The sequence below is a fragment of the Spea bombifrons genome, chromosome 2 (genome assembly GCF_027358695.1).
Source record: "Spea bombifrons isolate aSpeBom1 chromosome 2, aSpeBom1.2.pri, whole genome shotgun sequence".
Lineage (NCBI taxonomy): Eukaryota > Metazoa > Chordata > Amphibia > Anura > Pelobatidae > Spea > Spea bombifrons.
In genome coordinates, this window is record NC_071088.1 from 68,850,639 (window position 1) to 68,874,249 (window position 23,611).

Here is a 23,611-nt window from a genome sequence, read left to right on the forward strand (position 1 = left end):
GTATTGATAGAAAAACAAAATGGAGAGTTTGTTGAAAGGTTGACTTTACATCACAGTCTTTCAAGAGGCTCAACCAGACACCTTCCGGCATGGAGTACTGTACAGCAATTTTCACACAGGGAAGGGCTTGTTAACTACGTTTTGGGAGGGTCATCTTGAAAATAAGCGCATGCATTTTTTTGTTACTTTTAGTAGCTTGAGAATATTTTGGGGGGGAAAAATGCTGGTGTATAAATCATGTAACCTCTACCAAATGAAAAGCTGCATCAAGTCACTACCTACTTCAAAAAACGAGAGATGTCGGTTAGTTAAAAGCAGGGCCTGCCCCGCTGGCAGTGGAAGGTACAAAATGCCCTTTGAAATGAGGAGGAAATATATATATATATTTATAGCCCCACAGCTGCACACATTTGTTTGTAAAATGATACACTACAAGTAAAGCATCTGGCTGAAGAAGTGTTAGCGATGCAAAAAAAAAAAAAAAAAAAAATTATTGCCAAAAAAAGGCATCCCAACACTACCATCACTATAAGAGTTAAAAACGATCAAATCTCAGCAGCATTTTATGGGCTCTTCTATGTGCAGGCAAAAATACTTACGCAAGGTCGCAATGTGAGATAAATTAATGTCTCTGGGGGGGGGATGGCAAGGGTGAACTGCCCTTACAGTAAATCCTATTCATTTTAAACATTCATTTAATACAGAAAAAAACACCTCAATTCATCTGCTATATAGTGCAATAGTTTTGTCGCTTGCACCCATTTTAAAAGTACAAACTTGCAACGTTTAAGAACCTGACAGACGGCGATACCTGTAAAAAGGTCATTATAAGGAATTTGTACAGTAAAGACTCTCGTTATATCTATGGCCCCAAACAATTATACTTTACCATATATGTATACTCACAAAGCAGCGCGTTAAGAAAGCATGTCAAGGATTGCGATAACCAAGTATAGGGTAATGCTGGCTTATAAATTAAAAAAAAAATAAAACAAAGCAAAACGTTCAGATATATTGTGAGCTTGAGGTAAAGAATCAGTCCAACGCATCAGAAGAAAGTCCATAGGTCAGAATAATTTAAATTAAAACCATAATAAAATTTTAATAAAATAATCCGACATTTCTCAATTACTCAATTCTGACTCAAACTGTGAAGAGATTCAGTGCAAAGTCCATAATGTGCTGGTGGGAAGTCAAGAGTTGGCCCTGACAAAAGCGTAAAGACTGTATTCAATGTTTTTCCCAGAATCTGAGAAGACAGATGAGGAGAGTTGGTACAGTGTCTCATGGCTGTCAGGCGAAATACATTGTGTGTTGGGTGTCATGGTGAATCTGAACAGCTTTGGCCAGAGCTTGGGGGTCCCGACCATTGCTCTGACCAGAAACATGGCTTCCCTCGGCACTGCAAAAAGATAAAAAGGATTTGCAATCACATCAGCAGTTTTAAATTCAAATAAAAAAAAAAAATGGGGGCAAATACTAAAATTAGGTACACAGACGGCAAATCGAAAGCACCGCTTGAGAGAATACACATTTTAATGGACTGACACAAAGTAGTATTAAATAATCACACATTGCACCCAAAGAGATGCATGGGATTTAAAAAAAAAAAAACTAATCTGAATGTTTTCCTTTTAGCCCCTTTGATTGCAGTTTACTAGCAAAGTTACTGAATTACATACATTAACAGTTTAAAAAAAGGAGGCACTACTTGCATCAACACACTAAGTACTAACCTGTCATGATCCTTGTCCACTAGATGGTATCTGGCTCTGAAAGCGACCAAACGAGCGTAATAGGCAGGTGCCGGGATGGAGACTGAGCGTGTGCAGCGCACATACGTGTGGCACAGCTGGTAGGTCAGTAGCTGAAGCTCATCAGCAGTAAAGCAGTTGTCATCCCAAAGAACCTGGTAGTGAGAGGGCCGACTGGTTCCCTAACGGAGAGCAAGTACGTAAAAAAAAAAAGTCAACAGGACAAGTTTTATTTTTGTTCCCCTGCTTTTTTATATCTTAAGGCTATCAGCTATAAGTGGATACTGGGGAAAATATTGCTAGAACAGCAAATGCCACCAAATTGTTTAAGGTTCTTGAACTGCTTGAATATTTCTTATTGTATTTTTATCTTGAATAGGCTTGAAAAACAGTTTAGATTCAATAACTACACACAAAACATGCTACATGTCAACTTAATGGATGAAAAAGTCTCGATCAATAGCTACTCGAGTCCATGACATATGCAAACAGACAACTGTAGCTTCAAAATCTTATGCAGTATTAGCCATGCAGTTAAGACATTAGTGAAAAAGAAAGGAACACAAAACAGTCTGCAAAGTTACAGCTTTAATTCCTTAAGGACCGGCACAATTTTCATGATTTTACTATCTCTCTGTTCTTACTCAATGTACCCACAGAAATGTTTTCCTTGAAACCATATACATAAATGTAGGACATTTTGTATGGAACCCCCCACCCCCCAAAAAAAATATAATACAAGTTGCAAGCCACTTTTATGTAATATAGCATGGTGGTTCTGTAACTTCAATATTAGTCACCTTATAAAAGGTACATTTTTTATCACCAATCTCCAAATGTTGTGATAACTTTGGTTTTATTTCAGACAAACATTGCATGTTTGCTTTTATTTTCCAGCACAGAATATAAGACTGAAAAGAAAAAAAACCCACCAAAAACAAAACGCTTTTGTGATCAGCAGTGTCAAAAAAAAGTTAGTTTAACTGCTCCCCAATTCAAATTACCTTATCTTTTTTTCTAAAATGTAGTCAAAGTTGATTTCCTCTGTGTATGTATGTATGTATGTATGTATATTCTGTATTATTGCTTCAGTGTTAATTTATTCTGGGTAACTGGGGAGAGATGTTTGAACTTTCTTATAGGGCTAGATATGATGGGGGTTGGGGACTATTCTATGACAGAGGTAGGCAGTTGGGCATGTTAGATTAACAATGGTGCAGTTAATAGCCTGGCTTCCATTCCTTACCTGAATCCCAGCATGGCTGCATAAATAGAAATCAAATTCAGATGGATGTGTTATTGTGCTGTCCACGGTTGTTCCTGCTGGCACATTTCCACTTTTTCCAACCTACAATGAAGGTTTGTCAGTAAGTAGGGTAATTACATCAGAGGGTTTTACATATATTTCATTAGTTCATTTATGACTATACTATAAGGAGGGGGTACTTCAACATTATGACAAAAAGCAAACTTCTGCTGCTATTAAAAACAGAGAGTTAAGTTTACAGAGAAGTGACCGTAGGTATCTGAAAAGAGGGGGGATGCATACTCTTTCGGTTTTGTCAGCACAGAAAAGCCTTGTGTGATGCCGCTTCTGAACAACGATGTAGGTAATCCCAGGCCTGTAGTCTTCTTCTAGACTAATGCAGGCCTTCCGAATAGCCATGAGCTCAGGCCAGGCAACCTATGAACAGAAATGCAGAATTATTAAAAAGTGTTTTCATATTGAGAAACATCAACAGCAGAAAGATTTTCAGCTTAACCACTTCGTGGTAGAGGGGTTTATCCCCCTAAGTGACCGGAACATTTTGACATTTTTAGCATATGTTTGTTCAACCCTGATTTACTGTTTATATCTTTAGTGTACCCACAACATCACTTTGTTTTATCCAAGGACAGCTTAGGGTTTCTTGGTATACAACTTTTCTTTCTTCTATAGTCTCATTTTGTCAAAAACAAAAATGGTATGCATTTGGAAATGGCATTTTCTTCCCTTTGAGGTGTTAAGACCTCCAATTTATCTTGGAACTGAATAGTACTCCCTTATGTCATGTGACATCACTGGAGCTTATGATTTCATTTTTAATATGTATTTTACTTTTAAAATATTTAAAATAGTTTTTAAAATATACATTTAATACTTCCTCCCTCTTCACTTTGATTCTCATTGCTGCTGATCAGAGAGCTGATTGCAGTACCTATACAAAAGGGGGGGGTCAGAGGTTTCAGAAGGGTCTGGATAGACCCTCTTTACATTTAATGTTGTTTCTGTAACATGTTGAGGCATTCTGATCTAATCTCATGGAGTGTCATGACATCGGATGAGTTAGCAGCAAGCTAGCTCCTGCTAATAAAGGAGACCCCAGAGGGTGCACTGTAGTCTGAAGAGTCCCCTGCATGCATTGGCCTGGCTACAGGAGAGTATATAATATGCAGGATGCAAATGCATTTGTGGAAATTCTGCAGAATTCCACCATGAATTTTCAACAATCATCACATGAAATTGAAGAAGGACCACACACACTTATCATACACATTAAAGTGCATCCGATGGCTGGAGCGTCACAAGCATTTTTTTCTTTAGACATAAAAAGCCATATCCACATTACTGAGAATCTCAACTAAATACGGCAAATAGGAAGGGATCAGCTGCTCCACTTGACAGAAGAGTCAATGCTAGCTTCAATTTATGCAGGACAAAAAGCTAAAACAAAAAAAAACATACTACCCTACACCTCATGTGATCTCTCAGTTGCTGCACAGGAAGCAAGGCTGTGTAATCACAGCTTGAAATCTTTCCAACCAGCAACAACCAGTAATGCTGGCAAGGGGCTTCAGTAGATTCAAATGAATAAAAAAAAAATTGTAATTTATTGACGTCAGGGGTACCATTTGGTTATAGCATAAAAGTTTTAAACATTTCTGTGGGGGAAAAAAACATTAAAAGTAAACATTTAAACCCTACTAATTGAAAAGTTAAATAAAATCTCTTAGCTACACAAATAGAAAACACTGAGGCAAGGAAAGAAAAAAAAAACACACCTATGTTTATTACTGCACTTAAGGGATTCTGCAAAGATAGCCCTTTCAGTCCTTGAAAGAATATATAATTTGTATGGGTACCATGTAAATTTTGGATTGGTTGCAAGCAGCTTGTACACATGGATTCATAAACCGCACCTGTTTCATTTGGCCTTCAGAGACTCCTCCCCTGTAGTATATGATACGGGTGGGCTTGAAGCGGGTCGATTTGTAGAACTGGATGAGGAGTTCACGCACCATGTTGCTCAGGTCTTGAATGACTTCCTGACTGTAGAGAAGCTCTTGGGTAGTCTCCTGGCGAGAGGTCTGAACACGAACTGTGGCACAATAACGGCTGGGATGCCCATCCATGCTGCCCACAACAGCTGCAATCGAAGGCTTCTTGCCATCTCCAGCTGGTGGGTGGGTAACATCTGCGCCCAGGAATATGACAGGCTGCTGAAACACAGAGGGCCTGAAGAAAAAAAAACCACAACATACAATTTGACAGGTTTAAGAAGATTATACATATAATGTAGAACATTGCAGAAGATACTGTAAAAGGTAGAAGCAACATATGGACAACTACAGAAGTCCACATCCCTAATACAGAAGGGTGATCGTGTGGATTCAAGGAGTATATATTTCCTTTGTCAATTATTTCATTTAGACAACTATAACTCAAACTATAGACTATGAAAGACATAAAACAATATTTTAAGGTTGTACCTTGTCAGACACCTGTGGTTAAAAGCTCACCTTTGATGTGGGACTAAGACATTGTTTATGCCCCCTAGCTTGGCATTGATCTTCAAACAAAGATTGGAAAGTGTTTGGGGTGAGGTCTTCACTACATTTTTCACTTGAACGCACTGGGTGGCCATGCCTAGAAGGGTATCTCCTACTCTTTTCACCTCCGCTAGAAAGCAAGAAACAAAAACATTTAGAATCCAATGCCAAGGTCTTCCTAGCTGCAAAATAAAATAAATGAAAAGGTGCCCAAGCGCAGCCTCAAACTACCTGGATGATATGAACACATGCACTAGAAGCATCTGCATTTATGTGCTTATCGACTACATGCCTGGAAAAGTGACATTTCATAATACTACTTACCATACACTGGGGTTTTTCCAGGTAGGATCACGACAATGAGTTGCAGACCCACATATGTCAGCTTAAGGTGTTTAAACATTGGTTCGACGCTGTCTGCACCCTGTGCATATTTACAAAAGCATGGCTGACCCTGAATGGGCATTCCTGCATCCTTCGAGATCTTGCGCAGCTGATCAGTGAAACTCCTTGTTTAACACACGGAGAGTAAAAAAAACAAACCATGATAAATACTTCAAGCCAAAGCAAGGTTTTCATTTTCTAAATTTTCTAGGATTTTCGAAACATTTTAAAAGCTCTTTTTTAATGAACTACAACTAGATACAAACATGTATTCTAACTGCACATTAGAGAGAATGGGCTCTCAAGCATGGTTAACACGTGTATGGAATGCTTAATGTGGGTCTGCACCAGTAGGGACTGGGAGATAGGGAACGAAAACAGTAGGAGATAGAGTAAAGTCACTGAGAATTAGCAGCTGCCAAAAAAGGTGTTCATAATGCTAGGAAAAGAATAAAAGACAACCGTACTTAAAAAATGTTTGTACACTTAAACCAGTAAGAAAGAACACAGATGAATTTTATATATTTTTTGTTTACAATACCCTTAGTGCATAAACATCCCCACATGTCTATCACAGTTGGACAATAAGTGCCTTATTACCTAGAAAAAATATTTGTATAGTATTTAATATTTTTACAATTTTTTTTTAATTAAAAAATCTGAAATATTTGTATTTACACTATCCTGTTTTCAGAGCGGTCACCAACTCATTACTAATGTTTAAGATTTGTATTAGTAAACAGTTACGACATTCAACTCACTTCAGTAGGTCTTCTCTGCATTGCTTCTGTGGAGCAAAGCAAGCAACAGCCCAAACTTTGATCTCAATGCCTGCATAGAACTGCTTCCCTCGCATGTCCCAGACACCTTGGTTTGGAGTGGCCACAGTTTTATTCTGGGGTGAGATGATCATTAAATCATTAAGACATTCTACCACATATGGTTGACCTATACATTTGAGAAGTGATTAAACTGTCAAAAATAACTCCTTATGACAGAAAAACAAAGCTGTAAGAAATGCTTTCCGAAAACCATGCCTACAATGGACCTTCTTCACAATGTAAAAATTAAGCAGAAAAACAAGTAGCTGGCTGAAGGAGATGAATATGGGGTGGTTATTTACCCTGCCTCCATACTGAAGCATTGGCGCTGGTAACACTCTGCCAGTAAGCTCTGTCATTTCATTATGTACAACAATGCCAAACTCCTTTAGGTATGGGTCCGGCCCTCCAACCATGCTATTGCTCTTCACCTGGAAAAAAATGGACAACTTAGTTACAATCCAAACAAACATAAAAAATAAGTTATTGATGCAGACCACACATCAAAGGTTTCCATTAGTATTCATGTACACATTGCAAACATGCTGTAATATTCATGTTTACGGCAGTTGTTAACCCTTGTTATATCGATCAGCCATAACATTATGACCACTTGCCTAAATATTGTGTAAGTCCCCCTTTTGCCCCCAATACAGCCCTGACAAGTCAAGGCATGGACTCCACCTGACCTCTGAAGGTGTGCTGAGGTATGTTGGCGCCAAGACGTAGACAGGACATCCTTTAAGACCTGTAAATTGCGAGGTGGGGCGTTCATGGATTGGACTTGTTTGTTCAGCACTTAACACAAAGGCTCTATTGGATAAAGATCTGGGGAATTTGGAGGCCAGGTCAACACATTGAACTTGTTTTGTTCCTGAAAACCATTCCTGAACCATTTTTGCTTTGTGGCAGGGCACATTATCCTGCTGTTAAGGGTGTATATGGTCTGTAACAATGGTTAGGTAGGCGTACGCGTCAAAACATCCATGTGAACGGCAGGACCCAACGTTTCCCAGCAGACCATTGCCCAAAGCATCACAACACTGCCTCCATCGGCTTGCCTTCTTTCCATAGTGCATCGTGGTGCAATGTGTTCTCCAGGTAAGCGACGCACACGCACCCGGCCATCCACTTGATGTAAAAGAAATATGATTCATCAGACCAGGCCACCTTCTTCCATTGCTCTGTAGTCCAGTTCTTGTGCTCACGTGCCCATTGTAGGCACTTTGATCAGTGCACAGAGGTCAGCATGGGCACCCTGGCTGGTCTGCACCTACGTAGCCCCATACTCAACAAACTGCGATGCACTGTGTTCTGACACCTATCAGAACCAGCATGATGTTTTTCAGCAATTTGAGCTACAGTAGCTCATCTGTTGGATTTGAACACACAGGCCAGCCATCGCCCCTCACATGCATCAATGAGCCCTGTCGTCAGTTCACTGCTTTTCCTTCCTTGGACCACTTTAAATAGGTAATGGCCACTGCAGACTCGGAACACTCCACAAGAGCTGCAGCTGCTCTGACCCAGTCATCTAGCCATCACAATTTAGCCCTGGCCAAAGTTGTTCAGATCCTTACGCTTGCCCATGTTTCCTGTTTCTAACACATCAGCATTGAGGAGGAAATGTTCACTTGCTGCCTAATATATCCCACCCACTGAAAGGTGCCGTGATAATATTATTGATGTAATTCACTTCGCCTGTCAGTGTATATACACACCTACAACGGCAACAAAAAGTTACCCCTTGGAAATTACCTGATATTCTGCATCGATTGTTCAGAAAATGCAATCTGACTTACATCTAAGCTACAATTCTAAACAAAAACAATGTTCTTATGTTAACAAAGATAATCTTTCATGTCTTTATTGAACACACCCATTAAACATTCACAGAGCTGGTGGAAAAAGTAAGGGAAGAATACTTCAAAACTAGTCAAAGCTCCTTTGGCAGCAATAACCTGTGCTTCAAACAAGTGCTTCCAGAAGATACAAATTAAAACCTTCAGGAGGAATTTTAGACCATTCTTCATTACCAAATCACTCAAAACCCATTTTGTAGTAGATCAACTTCAATGTTTAGGGTCATTGTCCTGTATCACCCAACTTCAGCTGCCAGAAAGCAAGGAGTCATCTTGGCTGGGTGCTCACTTTTAGGGAGAGTGGCCGCAGCTCTTAACCCCTTAATGACAAAGCTCGTACATGTACGGGCACAAAATGCATTGTTTTCAATGGGTTTAGGGACCGCCCATTGTCCTTAATGGGTTAATGTCTCCATTCATAAACAATTTGTCTAGCTGTGGACTAATTAATTTGGAAACTCTTTGTACTTCGTAACCCTTTCCAGCTTTATGCAAATCAACAATTCTTGATTGTAGGTTAACAGATTTATTTTTTCTAAAGCATGGGTCACATCAGTAGGTGCGTCTTGAGCACAGCAACCTCAAAACACACCTCCAATCCTATTTCATTGATTGGACTCCAGGTTTGGTAACTCCTGACTCCAATTAGCTTTTGTTGAAGTAATTAGCCTAGGGGCTCACATACTTTTTCCAATCCACACTGTGAATGTTTGAATAACGTATTCAATATGGACATGACCAATAAAATAATTTGTGTGTTATTTGTTAAAACAGATTGAGTTCATTATTATAACAGATGAAAACCATATCATATTTTGCAATTATGTATTATGCAATACAGATAGAGCATGCAGTAACAGGAAAATATTTTAGCATATAGATTTTCATATTAAAGGCGGCCTTTACGTTAGTTCCATTTCGTTTTTTTCTATTTAAAAATATATATTAATTGCAATTTCCTGTATACTTACCAGTCGGCTGATCTCTTCCTGCCTGTCAGGTGCAGACCTGGCGGTGGCTTTGATCATTGTGGAGGTCTGATTGTCAGTCAGTTTCTTGATACACCGCTGGCCGGCCACTATGTTACACACCTGAGAAGACAGGCATTAAAGATCAATTGCACTTTAGTCAATCAACATGGAATACTAGTAAGAACTACTGAGAACATTTTAGAATCAATAGATTAACAGCCTCATCCAACTTAACATTATGTTTTTCTTTAACACATAGTGAGCTCACTTCATGAACTATAAGCTTACAGCTTTAATGCCAATTAGAGAAACTTTACCATTTATAAAGCAACACTAGATGCATGAGACAATGAGGACTGTAAACACTAGATGGTTGGAATTAGAATGGCAATGGAGAGTGAATGCTCCATGAGTAGCTTTGCAAGAGAAATAAAAGCATTTTGTATTGTGTAAAACGCATGAGCTTTCCAATCAATTACTTAACCGCTTCATGATCACAGGACATACTATATTACATAATATAAAACATGGCCTAGATCACCCAGAACGTAGTAGTAATTCCTATAGTTTATTGCACACGGAATCAGGCTGTAATTAGACACAGAGATCTCTCCTATCAGCACTAGCCTTATATTGCTGGCTCCAAGCTGACAAAGTGTAATAGCGCTCAGTATGAGCTCAGGTTACACTTAAAGTATGTCAAAACAGAAGACAAGGCATTTTTTGACAGTGATGGCAAAAAAAAACAACAAAAAAAACCCCAGATCTATAAAATATAATGACTTAATATTTGACTGACTGCCCAATGTTACCCATCTGTTAACAAACCTACTTTATAATTTTGGATGCGCTTAACCCGCAAGAAGGCTGCTTTATTGCCAAGCTCTGGATTGGTGTTGGCATTTTTGTGTGTTTAGGTTGTCACCATTTTATGGATTACATTGTTTGATTTCTGGTAAATTGTAAACAATTTTGGAAACTTCCTAGTGGGCGCCCAAATGGACTGTCTCAACAGTGCGTAACAGGAAATAAGTAGCACCAGGGCTGCAAGACGCTCCCCCCACTAACAGCTGAAGCATCACTCCACTGTCCACTACAGCAGCTGAAGTATGCCGGTAATGGAATGATAGCACTTATCAGCTGACAGGCTACAGTAGTGTAGTCTGTAACACAATACCTTGCATCCACCTGCTTCACAGCCATACAGTATACAACAGCTGAAAGTGCAGCCGTTTAAAAATAGGATATATGAGGCAACTTAAAGTCAGAACATGCACCACATGGACTACATCCAGAGAAATGCTTTGCAAACAAACGTTTCTCAGGATCTGCTCTGACGTAAGCAGCAATGAAACGGTACGTAGAAACCCACAAGACACATGCAAGTAGTAGCCAGACACGCTAACCAAATTCTCTACACAACAAAATATAAGATTGTGTGCAATCTCTAAGAGGGACATTTTGAGGTTCCCAAACCATAGGACTCCCATATAACAGGCTGCATATATAGACCAGGGGTCGACAGATTTGATTTGGATCTTGGAGCCAGCCAAAAAAGTTAGGAGCCAGAACCCCCCAATTATGCTATTTTCATATATTACCTAACCTGGCACCCTGGGTTTGTCAAGCCTTGCCACACACTTACATTTAAACACTAACATACAGTGATAGACACATTAACATCTTATTCTCACCAACACCCTACAGTAACACATGCCAACGTTCTATGCTAATGTACACATATGCTGACACCATACACAATACAATACTATAATATAAACACTCATGTAAGTGCTATACTGCAACATTACCACCATACACACTAGCGCCACCCTCTTATACATGTGCACACTAATTGGCACTTGACATTTACACACATACGTTGGCTAGAACTACACACAGACACCAGCACACACACTGGCTGACACTTTAGTATATACACACACACACACACACACACACACACTACTCACCCTCTCACCTGCCAACGTAAATGTGACAATGCTTTTCTGCGGGTGAAGTGAGGCACCCAGTACCCTGGGCACCAAGTTTGTCAACAGGTTTATCTAGTTATCCCAGATTACCACATTTGATTACGTGTGATTTCACTACCCAACACCTAACAATGTCTTAGGAAAGTGTCAGTTTTGTGTGTCACCTCCAACCTAACTTGACAGTTTTAAAGGATCTTCTCAGATGAACAAAGGTTAATCAGTACCGGTCTCTCAAAAAAAGCAAATTGATGAGGGACTTGTGCTCAGACAAAGAAATAAAACACCTGCACAACTAGGCATGCTAATGAACCATGGTAGATGGTCTGGAATATGGAAACTGATATTTATAGCTTGTCGTCTCATTTTAACCATACACTGTGTGATCAAAATATCCTATGACTCAAGCGCAATAGAAGAAAGTTAAAACAGAGAAACAGGAAAAAAAAAAAGTGGGACAAAGGATAAGAGTCAAGCGCTAACCCAAAAAATACGTCAGACACGGGACACCAATTAGACAATGAAACATAACATAACATATCTGCTTCCAGCTCCTACAAGGTTTCAAGACAACTTCCTATAAAAAGAGGCCCAAAAACAGGATGACATCAAGCATGGTTATCTGGGTGGCTCAAGGAGGCCCTTAGTCTTCACTCATTTACTTTATGGGACTGTCATTTCTCAAATGTGACAGGGTTTGACTGGCTATGTCAACTTCTTGAAACAAAATTGGAGCCCTTCTGTTGGTAAGAATTTTTGGTAGAAAAGTCCAAACACCAGGCTCGATCTACATTTTGTAATAAACTTGCCCAAAAACCTCCCTTAAGGCTTGTTATAATGCAAACACATGGTAAGCCATTGCGCAACAAAAAAGGGGGGGGGTTGTGTTGTGGGACCCTACATTGAGCCCATTCCTATTAATGTACTTATGCAAAAATAGATAAAAGCTTTCATCTAGTAAGTTCTGAACTGGTGAACGGGGTGCATGTTTATATGTCAAGACTGGAAAGGCCACTTAGATACAGGAACTACACTTGCAGACATATTTGATGGTCAACTTCACTGCTAACATGCTCATGGCTATGCAGTTTCCCTAGGAGAAGTAACCCTGAAACCTAGGTGGATGAGTTTTTTTTTTTTATGTTCCCCTATTCTTTACAGCCTTTAAAAAATTGTTATGACCACTAGTAGATTATATCAAAGATTACCGTTTGCACATCCATTTTATGCAACCAGTCACAATTCTAACTGTGAAACATTTTGTAACAATACATTTATGGGCATTGCCTTTCCATACATGGTAGAAGGCCAATGAAACTAAGAGGTGTCACTGCAAAAAGAAATACAAAGACATTCCCACTTGTAGTGTATAGCACAGGCAACACCGAAAAACATGCTCAACCACCTATATACACTAAGGATATTACAATGCACATAAAGTTACAAGATAATTGGTCATTTTAAATACAGTCCATCTCACATGTTGAAAACCCTCCATAACAGGACCTAAATGTTTTATATCTCACCCTCACAGCAAAGATGTACTATAGCATGTCCTGAGCAGAAGGAGACACCACAGGTCTACTTACTTCAAGGGGCAGATAAGTGTGCTTTTGCTCCTGCCCCACTTGCAGACAGGGAAGGTGGGGGTATTTCAGCTGTAAGCTGTACTTCTGCTTGAAATACTGAGCAACTGTGCACTCCATGGCCTGGCCATTCTCCAGCTGCAAGGGAAACCTATAGAAAGGAGATGAGTGAGCAAAGAACATTAAAAGTGAGTTTGCAGCTGCCCTACTACCACCAATAGAATAAGCCAATTTCTACAGCGTTAGGAGACAGGTAGCACAGCCAGGGTGTTTAACCCCCTTACCAAACATTCAAAGAAAACCAATGTAATTGTGGTCAAGACTGTATACAACTACACAAGCTAATGAATAAAGCGGTTTTAAAAAGGTACAGTTTGCAAGGATTCGAGTATCTTTAATATGCATCATGTACCAGTGCACAAGCTGAATAGAGTATGAAGCAGAACACTGGAAGATATGGAAACCCAGTAACAGAACTTTCAAGGTGAAGTCAAACTGCTTTGTCATGTTGAATATAAAACAATAAAAAGGCCAAGAGCCTGTGCTATAGGATCTGAAGGCCAAAGTTATAACTGCAAGCGTCAGAGTTTATCGAGTTTCCCGACTCTTTAATTTTCTTTAATTAGGTGTGTGTTTGCCTCACAGTTGGTGTCCTTCTGTGTGGACAAGTAAGTAGGGCTGCAACTAACGATTATTTTAATAATCGATTAATCGGCCGATTATTTTTTCGATTAATCGATTAATCGGATAAAAAAAAAACAATATGCAAATTTTTCGTTTATTTAAAAGAATTTAATGAACTGGATGTTAAAAAACAACTTAAAATTTACATTAACATTCTTATTTTGTTATGATGTAATAAAAAACAATATTTTCAAAGTACAAGAACCCAAACACAATATTTATGAAACAAAATAACCCCAAACATTCTGAAAAGAGGTGGACTATTACTGTTCAAGAAACTTTGCCCCAGCACTTTGCACTTTGCACCCAGCACTTTGCACCCAGCACTTTGCACCCAGCCCTGGCACTTTGCACCCAGCACTTTGCACCCAGCACTTTGCCCCAGCCCTGGCACTTTGCATCCAGCACTTTGCACCCAGCATTCAGCACTTTGCACCAGCACTTTGCACTTTGCACCCAGCCCTGGCACTTTGCACCCAGCACTTTGCACCCAGCCCTGGCACTTTGCACCCAGCCCTGGCACTTTGCACCCAGCACTGGCACTTTGCACCCAGCACTTTGCACTGTGCCCCTGCACCCAGTCTCTAACTCTGCCCTGCACCCAGCCCTGCCCCCACATTCTGCCCTGCCCCCACACTCACACTCTGCCCTGCACCCACTCTGCCCTGCACCCACACTCACACCCTGCCCTGCATCCCCACCCCCACTCTGCCCTGCACCCAGTCTCCCACTCTGCTCTGCACCCACACTCACACCCTGCATCCCCACCCCCACTCTGCCCTGCACCCAGTCTCCTGCCCTGCACCCCCCACCCCCACTCTGCCCTGCACCCCCACCCCCACTCTGCCCTGCACCCCCACCCCCACTCTGCCCTGCACCCACACTCACGAACCGCTCTGTGCGAATGGAGCCACTCGCACAGAGCGGTTCGCTCTGTGCGAATGGAGCCACTCGCACAGAGCGGTTCGCTCTGTGCGAATGGAGCCACTCGCACAGAGCGAACCGCTCTGTGCGAATGGAGCCACTCGCACAGAGCGAACCGCTCTGTGCGAATGGAGCCACTCGCACAGAGCGAACCGCTCTGTGCGAATGGAGCCACTCGCACAGAGCGAACCGCTCTGTGCGAATGGAGCCACTCGCACAGAGCGAACCGCTCTGTGCGAATGGAGCCACTCGCACAGAGCGAACCGCTCTGTGCGAATGGAGCCACTCGCACAGAGCGAACCGCTCTGTGCGAATGGAGCCACTCGCACAGAGCGAACCGCTCTGTGCGAGTGGAGCCACTCGCACAGAGCGATTCGCTCTGTGCGAGTGGCTCTGTGCGATCCGTGCACATAGACATGAAGAATACTTACCTCCGGAACGCGTCACATCCGTCACGTAGCTAAAAGAAGGCGGAGACTGCAGAGCGTGTAGCAGAAGCGGGGAACGCTCGCGGAGGTAAGTAAAAGGAGCCGAGTGCTCCAACAACGAATTGATCACTCGATTAATCGATAACGGAAATCGTTATCGATGATTTCCGTTATCGATTATTATCGATTTTATCGATTCGTTGTTTCAGCTCTACAAGTAAGTATGTTTCAGTTATTAAGTGGAGGATCAATTTAAAGTCTGTCAGGGACATGCCCAGGTACACTAAACGGAGAAAAATGCGATGGAGTTTATGAAAAACAGTCATGCTTTGTAGGGGCAAATTCATCTGCATGTGATGTTAAGAGGTATGTTGTGTTTACATATTAAAGATCACAAGAACAGGTGTATGAATGTAACTTGGGGAGGGGGGGTGTTAAAAAAAAAACAAACAAAAAAAAAAAACATAATATATCAAAGCTTTCATCTAGGAATAATGGAGTAGGCAAAGCAAGCTAAAAAGCATCTTACGTCTGATGACTGGCTGGCCTCCTTGTAACATTACACACTCTATATTTCCTCTTCATCTGCCCGCAATGAGTGACCTCAACTTTCAGACCTAGAAGGGGAGATTTTCAACCATGTATCAGGTTGATCGAGGAGTGCACAGTTTTAACAAATAAAAAAAAAAAATCAAATACGTCACCTCTTATTTCTTTAGTGAACTTCACCCGCTGAGAATCGGTCAGAGGCTTTGTCTGCTCATTTATGTTCTGAACATCAAGAACCTCACACATGAATTCAATGACAGGCTGGGCTCGGTAAAATGCGGTTGCAGAAACTGAAAAAAAAAAACAAAAAAAAAACAACCTCAACAAACTGACTTCCACGTCATTAAATATGGCACGTTTCTCTACAAAGATTTTGTGCGCATGCTTTTTAACTTAATTGACCTGCAACTGCCTTCTCTCTGATAACAACACCTTTGTCTTACGACATTAGAGGTCGGGAGGGAATTCAAATACATATTTGCACAAAATTCACCTTCCTAAAGCATGCATCTTTTTCTTTTGTTGTTCCTACAATGCATGTCTACTTAAGTGTATATTTGATATTTATATGGAGGTTACCATCAATATTTAGCATCATGTTCCACATGGCTGGACGCACAGATTGATGAAACCCAAACCAGACCTCGCGTCCACCACCCAATGGGTGATAGTAACCTTCGGGTGGGGAGAAGAACGAGCGGCCTACTGGTGTATACCTATAGAAATAAAGCAGAATGCACAAATTAACTGCCAACTACAAATAAAAACAGAACTAGCACGGAACGAAGATGCTAGCTTTGCTTTAAGATGCTCTGAGATGATTTTCCAGTGCTCTAAAATGTTTATGAAAAGGTGGGGGGTAATAAATACCTCATTGATGGTAAGTGACGAGTGATGACATCAAGGGCCTGAACAGAATCCTCTGGAACTTCACTCAGGTGTCCAGATAGAGCCTCCAAGAGAAGTTGGAGACTGACCACAGACACCCACTGAATGGTCACTTTAAAAGTCTGGTCCTTGCCCTCTCCTGGAAGAGTCACTTCTAAGTCAACCTGTAAGGGGCATTTTAAATAAACAAAACTATATAGAATCTGTATATGCATATGCATATTATAAACTTCATCAAACAATGTACCTTATAAATACACTTATACTAACCAGGAGGACTACAATACATTTCTCATACAGTATAATTAAATGTTATGTTGCAAATCAAAATAGCCATTACAGTAGTGCAACTTTCCTTACCTTACCTAACTTCAAATGAACAGTCGTGTATAAAGTATAGCACTACTGAAATTTCCCATATGCATAACTGTTTGCCCTCAAGTGCCTTACCTCAAAAAACAAAACAAAAAAAGTTAATTTCTCTGCCCGTGTCACTCAGAGCAGATGTAGTCAGGTGTCTAGTATAGTAAACGTACATGCACTAAGAGATGCTACGCCACAAACTATACAGTAGATGTGATTGTATAACTAAAGATAAGAAACAGCCACGTGGTTTTATATTTTCCAACATATTGATACCAATTGGACCCAAGTATCTTATTTGCTCGATTATAAGACAAGGTTTTTTTCAGAGCAAATGCTCTGAAAATTACCCCTCATCTTATAACCGGGGTCATCTTATAATCAGACCTCAGAGGTCTGACTATGAAACTAAGATCCAGATCCCCCGCAGTGCTGCAGGGGACCTGGATCCTCCTGTATGGTAACCTACACCGCCCCCATCCACACACACTTTTAACCCCGTAAATGCCAGAGTGGCATATAGGGGTATAAGGCGTTTCTGGAGGCAAAGTGGCACATAGGGGGTCAAAAGGCAGATCATGGGGCACAGTGGAATATAGAGGGTTAGAAGGCATATCATGGGACAGTGGCATTTAGAGGGTTAAAAGGCATATCATGGGGCACAGTGGCATTTAGAGGGTTAAAAGGCATATCATGGGGCACAGTGGCATTTAGGGGGTATAAGGCATTTCCGGGGCAGAGTGGCAAGCCTGGGGGCAGATGTGCATAACTGGGGGGGCAGGTTGGAAAATAAAAGAAAATAAAAACAAAAACTATTTTTCTCAATCATAGCTTTTATTAAAAAACAGTTTACATGAATTAACATTTACTAGTAAAATTTTCCTGTAGGGTCGTCTTATATTTTTCTTTATTCCTAAATTAATATTCAGATTTTGGGGGATTGTCTTATAATCAGGGTCATCTTATAATCGAGCAAATACGGTATATAACATTTTATCACCTATTTAAAAGGAATGAGAAAAAAAGAAACAGTTAAATTTGTACTCACTCGGTCCCTCCCAATTGGCAGTGGGTGGGCAGTATACATATTTCTTTTTCCATCATAACCAGGCTGGCGGTCTCCAAATATCTGCATCTTAAAATGACGGACCATTGTGTCAACCACCTCCCTAAATAATACAAAAAAAAAAAGTTTTCTGAAAACGACCTAACCACTGCTAGCGCAAGTGTTAAGCAAGTTAGATATAAGTTAAAAAGTCAGAAAGTCCTCTAGACTGTAAGCTCGTTTGAGCAGGGCCCTCCTGCCACCTGTTGTCTCCGTTAGTCAAATTGTTATGTTAAGTACTACTTGTTATGTCCAGCCTACCCATTGTACAGTGCTACGGAATTTGATGGCGCTATATAAATAAAATAAGAGTTACATAAATTAAGAGGTTTAAGTAGAAAGCACGTACAGAATAGCTTAGATGTAGATGTAAATAGGCAAAAATAGAAATGTTACGAAGAGTCAAGTAGGCACTTCTTCAAAAAATAACTTGCCAAGGGTAGTTGCCAAGCGCTCCTACCTGTTGACTCTCCTAGGCCGCTTTTCTGGCTTGATGTCCACATCATAATGATAAACATCAATCTTCGGTATCTGAACCTGGAAGTGGTTTGCCAAGAGCCTTATCGGCTTTCCAAGTGTTCCCAGTCCAGGACGTCGCGGAGGCTGGAAGAGATTGGTCGGTGGAGGGCCTAAATAATGGAAGACATAAAATTGATTTAGGTCAACAATTGCGAAGACCTAGTAAAGTACAGCCAGCTATAACGTTAAACGACCACTCCAGCCCTAGTTTCATGTTAAATGCATATTCAAGTCTTTTTTGCATGGACTCCATTGCATTTTTTTCTGCAAGACAAACAGGCAATGCATTCTTTGGTTACAAAGCAGGGTCTCATATAACACCTCCCCATTTGTTAGTACACTTTCGGCACGTACTCCCACACATTGCACTCATTCTAGTAAGTGAGCATCTTATTTAAGCGTAACTGCCGCTTGCACCAGGTGTTACACTTGGTCAGCATGGAGCCAACAAATGCCATCACATCCGATAGCGCCTCATGTTGAGGGGAAACTCCACTCTTACGACATTTCTTTGCCATTGTGAATACATTGAATGTAGCATTACATCCTAAGGGTCTTTTAGGTAATTTCATTTTGCGCTTAATAGTATGTGTATAATGTGTCACACACACACACACCCGTATGGTGCAACATACATAACATCCATAATAAAAAACAAAAGTTATTAAAGAGAGAACCAACTAATTATTCACAACTGAAAGCAGGCAGGGCCGTATTACGGTAAAATAAACAATGTACCGTCTGGGACAGGGCAATACACGCTATTCTTATACAATTACAATAATCACATATGTTTACTGGGATTGGTAATTCTTATTTTTTGCTCTATTTAGAGAAATGCTCTTGGTCTCCATCAGCCAGATGCAACAATGTCCAAATATCCATGTGACCAGTAACAAGAAGAGGTTCGGAGCAGATGACATGGGCTGTGTGTGTGTGTGTGAGCAGAACAAATTTCATAATTTGCATGCTGATGTTTGTGATAAAACAGAAGTCACCTGCAACCAGAACACATATGCAGGTTCTGTAGATTTGCTATTATCTCTAATAGATTTATGATAAGCGCACTTAATATCTTTTTTGCACTGTTCGTGATAATACCTAGAATGCCAATACAATACAAGGCAGGGAGTGACAGGCTTCAAATCAACACACAAGTTTTCTAACCTGCCCCAAACGATTTTACATACACACACACAACATTCAAACTCTCATATTGCGTATCTTACATCGGGGCTTAAATGCCAGGTGTCAGGTTGCCATGGCGACTCAAAATCACTTTCCTGGCACCCAGGAGGTACAGCCAGGTCAGGCCCCGCTATTTGGCTACAGGGGGCAGCGAGGGGTGCCACAAGTGACCCCAAAAGGCAGTGGTGGGCAGTTCACACGCAGACAGATCTGAGGAATTATGTTGTGGGATAGTATATGTACGTGTAATGCACTGTAGTGTCAATGTGTGTGTGTATGTATGTATGTATGTATGTATGTATGTATTGTTATAGTTCTGAGTCAGTGTGAATCTGTGCGCCTGTACAATGTACTGCAGTGTGGGCGTCAAGCGCTAGAGTAACTGCGCATGCTTTATATACCGCATGTATTGCATGACTACCACATGACAAATACAACTACCTAGCTGGACCATATGGACAAAAGTATTGGGACACCTGATCATTACACCATCAGTGAATTTTTGACATTACATTCTAAATACACAGACATTAATATGATGCCGGTATCCCCTCTGCAGCTATAACAGCTTCCACTCTACTGGGAAGGCTTTCCACAAGATGGTGGAGCATTTCTCCCTTCATCTAGCAGAGCATTTGTGAGGTCAGGCACTGATGTTGTACGAGAAGGCCCAGCTTGCAATCACACAGTTGGCAGCATTACATTGTCCAAAATGTCTTGGTACGCTGAAGGGGGCATACTAAGCCATTTTGGACAATGCTATGCTTCCAGCTTTGTGGTAACAGTGTGGGGAAGCCCCTTTTCTTTTCCAGCATGACTGGGCCCTACTGCACAAAGCAAGGTCCATAAAAACATGGTTGGGTGAGTTTGGTGTGGAATAACAACTGGTCACACAGAGCCCTGACCTCAACCCCATCAAACTCCTTTGGGATTATTATTATCTTTTATTTAGATAGCGCCAACAATCTACGCACCGCTTAATACAATACATATATTCAAGGGGTATGACAAGATGAGAATTGACAGACTAAGACAAACCTATACATTAGGTGGAGAGAGCGCTAGTTTACAATCTTGAGGGAATTTGGTGACAAACATAGGGCACAGAGAAAGGGTGAGAGTTAGTGTGGTGGTTGGAAGATAAGCCTAGCAGCAGCATTTAGGACAGACTGTAGAGGAGAGAGTCAAGACAGTGGAATTCCAACCAGAAGAGTGTTGCAGTAGTCAAGATGGGAAATGATAAGCGAATGAACCAGAGCTTTTGCGGATTCTTGGGTGAGGAACGGGTGGATGACCCCAAGACATCAGGCCCGGTTAGTAGGAGAGAGTCGTGTTAATGGTGATAGAGAATTCAGGTAGTGAAGTGGAGATAGAAGGAGGGAAGATAATTAGTTCAGTTTTAGAAAAAATAAGTTTCAGGTAGCGCTGTGACATCCATGAAGAAATAGCAGACAAGCAATTGGTAATACGGGACATGAGAGATGGAGAGAGATCAGGAGACGACAGGTAGATTTGGGTATCGTCTGCATATAGATGATACTGGAGGCCAAATGAGTTGATTAGTTTGCCAAGAGATGAAGTATAAAGAGAGAACAGAGGGCCAAGGACTGAACCTTGGGGGACACCAAGCGAAGGTGGAAGGGCAGATGATGACTTGCCAGAGAAGGAACGGTTAGACAGATATGAGGAGATCCAGGAGAGAGCTGTATCTCAAATGCCTATAGAAGCAAGCGAGTCAAGAAGAAGGTGGTGAACAACAGTATAAAAAGCAGAACTGTAATGGAGATTGTGAGCCAGGCCTTCTCATCCAACATCAGTGCCTGACCTCACCAATGCTCTACTGGATCTTCCCAGTAGAGTGGAAGCAGTTATTGCTGCAGGGGGAGGGGGTGGCGGGCACACCAACTGCATAAAATTCCCTGTTGGGGTAATTGTCAGATGTCCCAATACTTTTGACCATATAGTGTATTATCACACAACCTTGGAGATTATTATTTACCCTTTAAATCTTCATAAGAGTTGTAGCGACAAACCGATAAAAACACCAGAAAAACTGGGTGATAATGAAAGGTAGCAAGAAAAAAATGAAAAATCCAATTAACGTAGGTGGGCTAAACAAACACTACATTCACAGAATATGGAAATTCGTGTATGCCACGGCTTGCCAAAGAAAGGAAACAGGGAAAAATCCACAAAAGCCTTGTCTGGAAAACTCAAAGCCAAAAATAAAATCTACAATGTTACAGAAGAATGCATGCTGTGGCATACAACTTATGTTGACATCTTGACCTAAATGGGGGCAATGATCTTTCCAGAAATATATACTGGAGCGCCTTTCAACAATTACAATTTTGAGTGTAAGGTAATGGCTATAAATCTGGTTAAATATAATATATATATATATATATATATATATATATACAATCCTTCCCAAGGTATATGGCATTCTCTTTCTTATCTGAAAATCTACACAACTGTAATGCAAATATAGAAGACTGCAGTGTAACCGCGACCAAGGACTAACATCACACAAACAGACAAAAAGTGGCATGGATTGGCATATATTTGCTCAAAAATGCAAACAAACCACAAGATAAAAATAAATAATATAAAAATAATTTAAGAAAACAGGCGGCAATGCACAACAATGCAGTATTTGAAGTCCTTATGGTTCCACGTTACCTTGGATGCCCCTGGCCAAATTCTACACTAAAATTTCAAACCACAACAAAAACAAAATACCATCCCCAATTCGCAATACTCATAAAAATAAAAACATGGAAACTTCCAGCACGAGGCCAAACTGAAGAGCAACATACTGTAACACTACTGACATTTAAGGAAGTGAACGCGTTAAAAATAGAGTAGCTTCGATGTATCGGGGATTAAACTGTTAACAGGGGCTATTGCGAGTTTGTTTGGAGGAATAAAAACAAAGAATAGCAACAAATATTTAAAAAACAAAAAAAAAACAGTAGATAATAGCGAATTCTGCTACGAGGAGCCCATCCTGCACCAGATACACGGGGGGCAAAATTAAAGGAACAGACCTCCCCAACACATCCGGTCCAGCTGGATTCCCAAGCACAACAGACACAATCCCTCAGCAGACAGCCCCATCTACACAGAGCACCGCGACAACAATGTCCGCCTCTCCTAATTAAATACCACATAGCTCCCCATTACTCCGGTCATGCACAGCGCTCCCACCTACACCAGGTGAGGCCTCACCTATCTGGCCTGCGGGCAGCACGCTCCCCCTACCTATCTCCCTTCAGGTGAGGCCTATCTTCCCCCCAGGCCTCGGTCCCGTCCGACCGCTACTCACCGGGCCCCACCGCCTCCATCTCCGCTACGGTCCTCTCCGGGAGTCTCTTTTTCTCCGGAATATTTGCTCCTGGTTGGGGTCTCTCTACGGACGGAATCGGTGCACGGGGAAGGGAGGAAGCCTCACCGAGCTTCAGGGGGCCCTCTCCTAGCCACGAAATGACGGCGACGGCCCTACACGGAGCAGGGGAAGCCAGTGGGGAAGGGCGGAGGGAATCTAACCCCCACAAACACCAACGGATTGCACGGAGCTGGGTGAGAGGGGGGGGGGGGGTCGTCTGCTATCTGCCCCGGGGAAGCTGCGGCGTCAACGAGAGGCAATAGTGCGAGGAACGTGAAGGAGCGCGTGCTGGGCTGCTGGAGGAGTTGTGGGGGCGCGCCGCGTGCACTGGAAGGAGAGCGCGCGCATTCTGGTGGGAAGGGGGCGGGGTGCAGTGTGTGGGATTACAGATACCAT

The 23,611-nt window shown here is 41.4% G+C and overlaps 1 protein-coding gene across 1 annotated transcript; it reads right to left on the reverse strand.

Annotated features, from left to right (window-relative positions):
• Positions 1-719: 719 nt before the first annotated feature.
• On the reverse strand, positions 720-23,533 carry LOC128472735 (protein argonaute-4). Its single transcript, XM_053454671.1, has 18 exons — positions 23,156-23,533; positions 18,581-18,749; positions 18,064-18,184; positions 16,635-16,816; positions 16,344-16,480; positions 15,920-16,054; positions 15,745-15,832; positions 13,183-13,330; positions 9,603-9,722; positions 7,072-7,200; positions 6,710-6,843; positions 5,889-6,073; positions 5,535-5,694; positions 4,935-5,250; positions 3,304-3,438; positions 3,001-3,102; positions 1,737-1,936; positions 720-1,402 (listed from the first exon to the last, which is right to left on the reverse strand). The coding sequence occupies exons 1-18, from the start codon at positions 23,172-23,174 to the stop codon at positions 1,294-1,296; spliced, it is 2,589 nt and encodes an 862-aa protein (XP_053310646.1). The 5' UTR covers positions 23,175-23,533; the 3' UTR covers positions 720-1,293.
• Between the last annotated feature and the right edge of the window lie 78 nt (positions 23,534-23,611).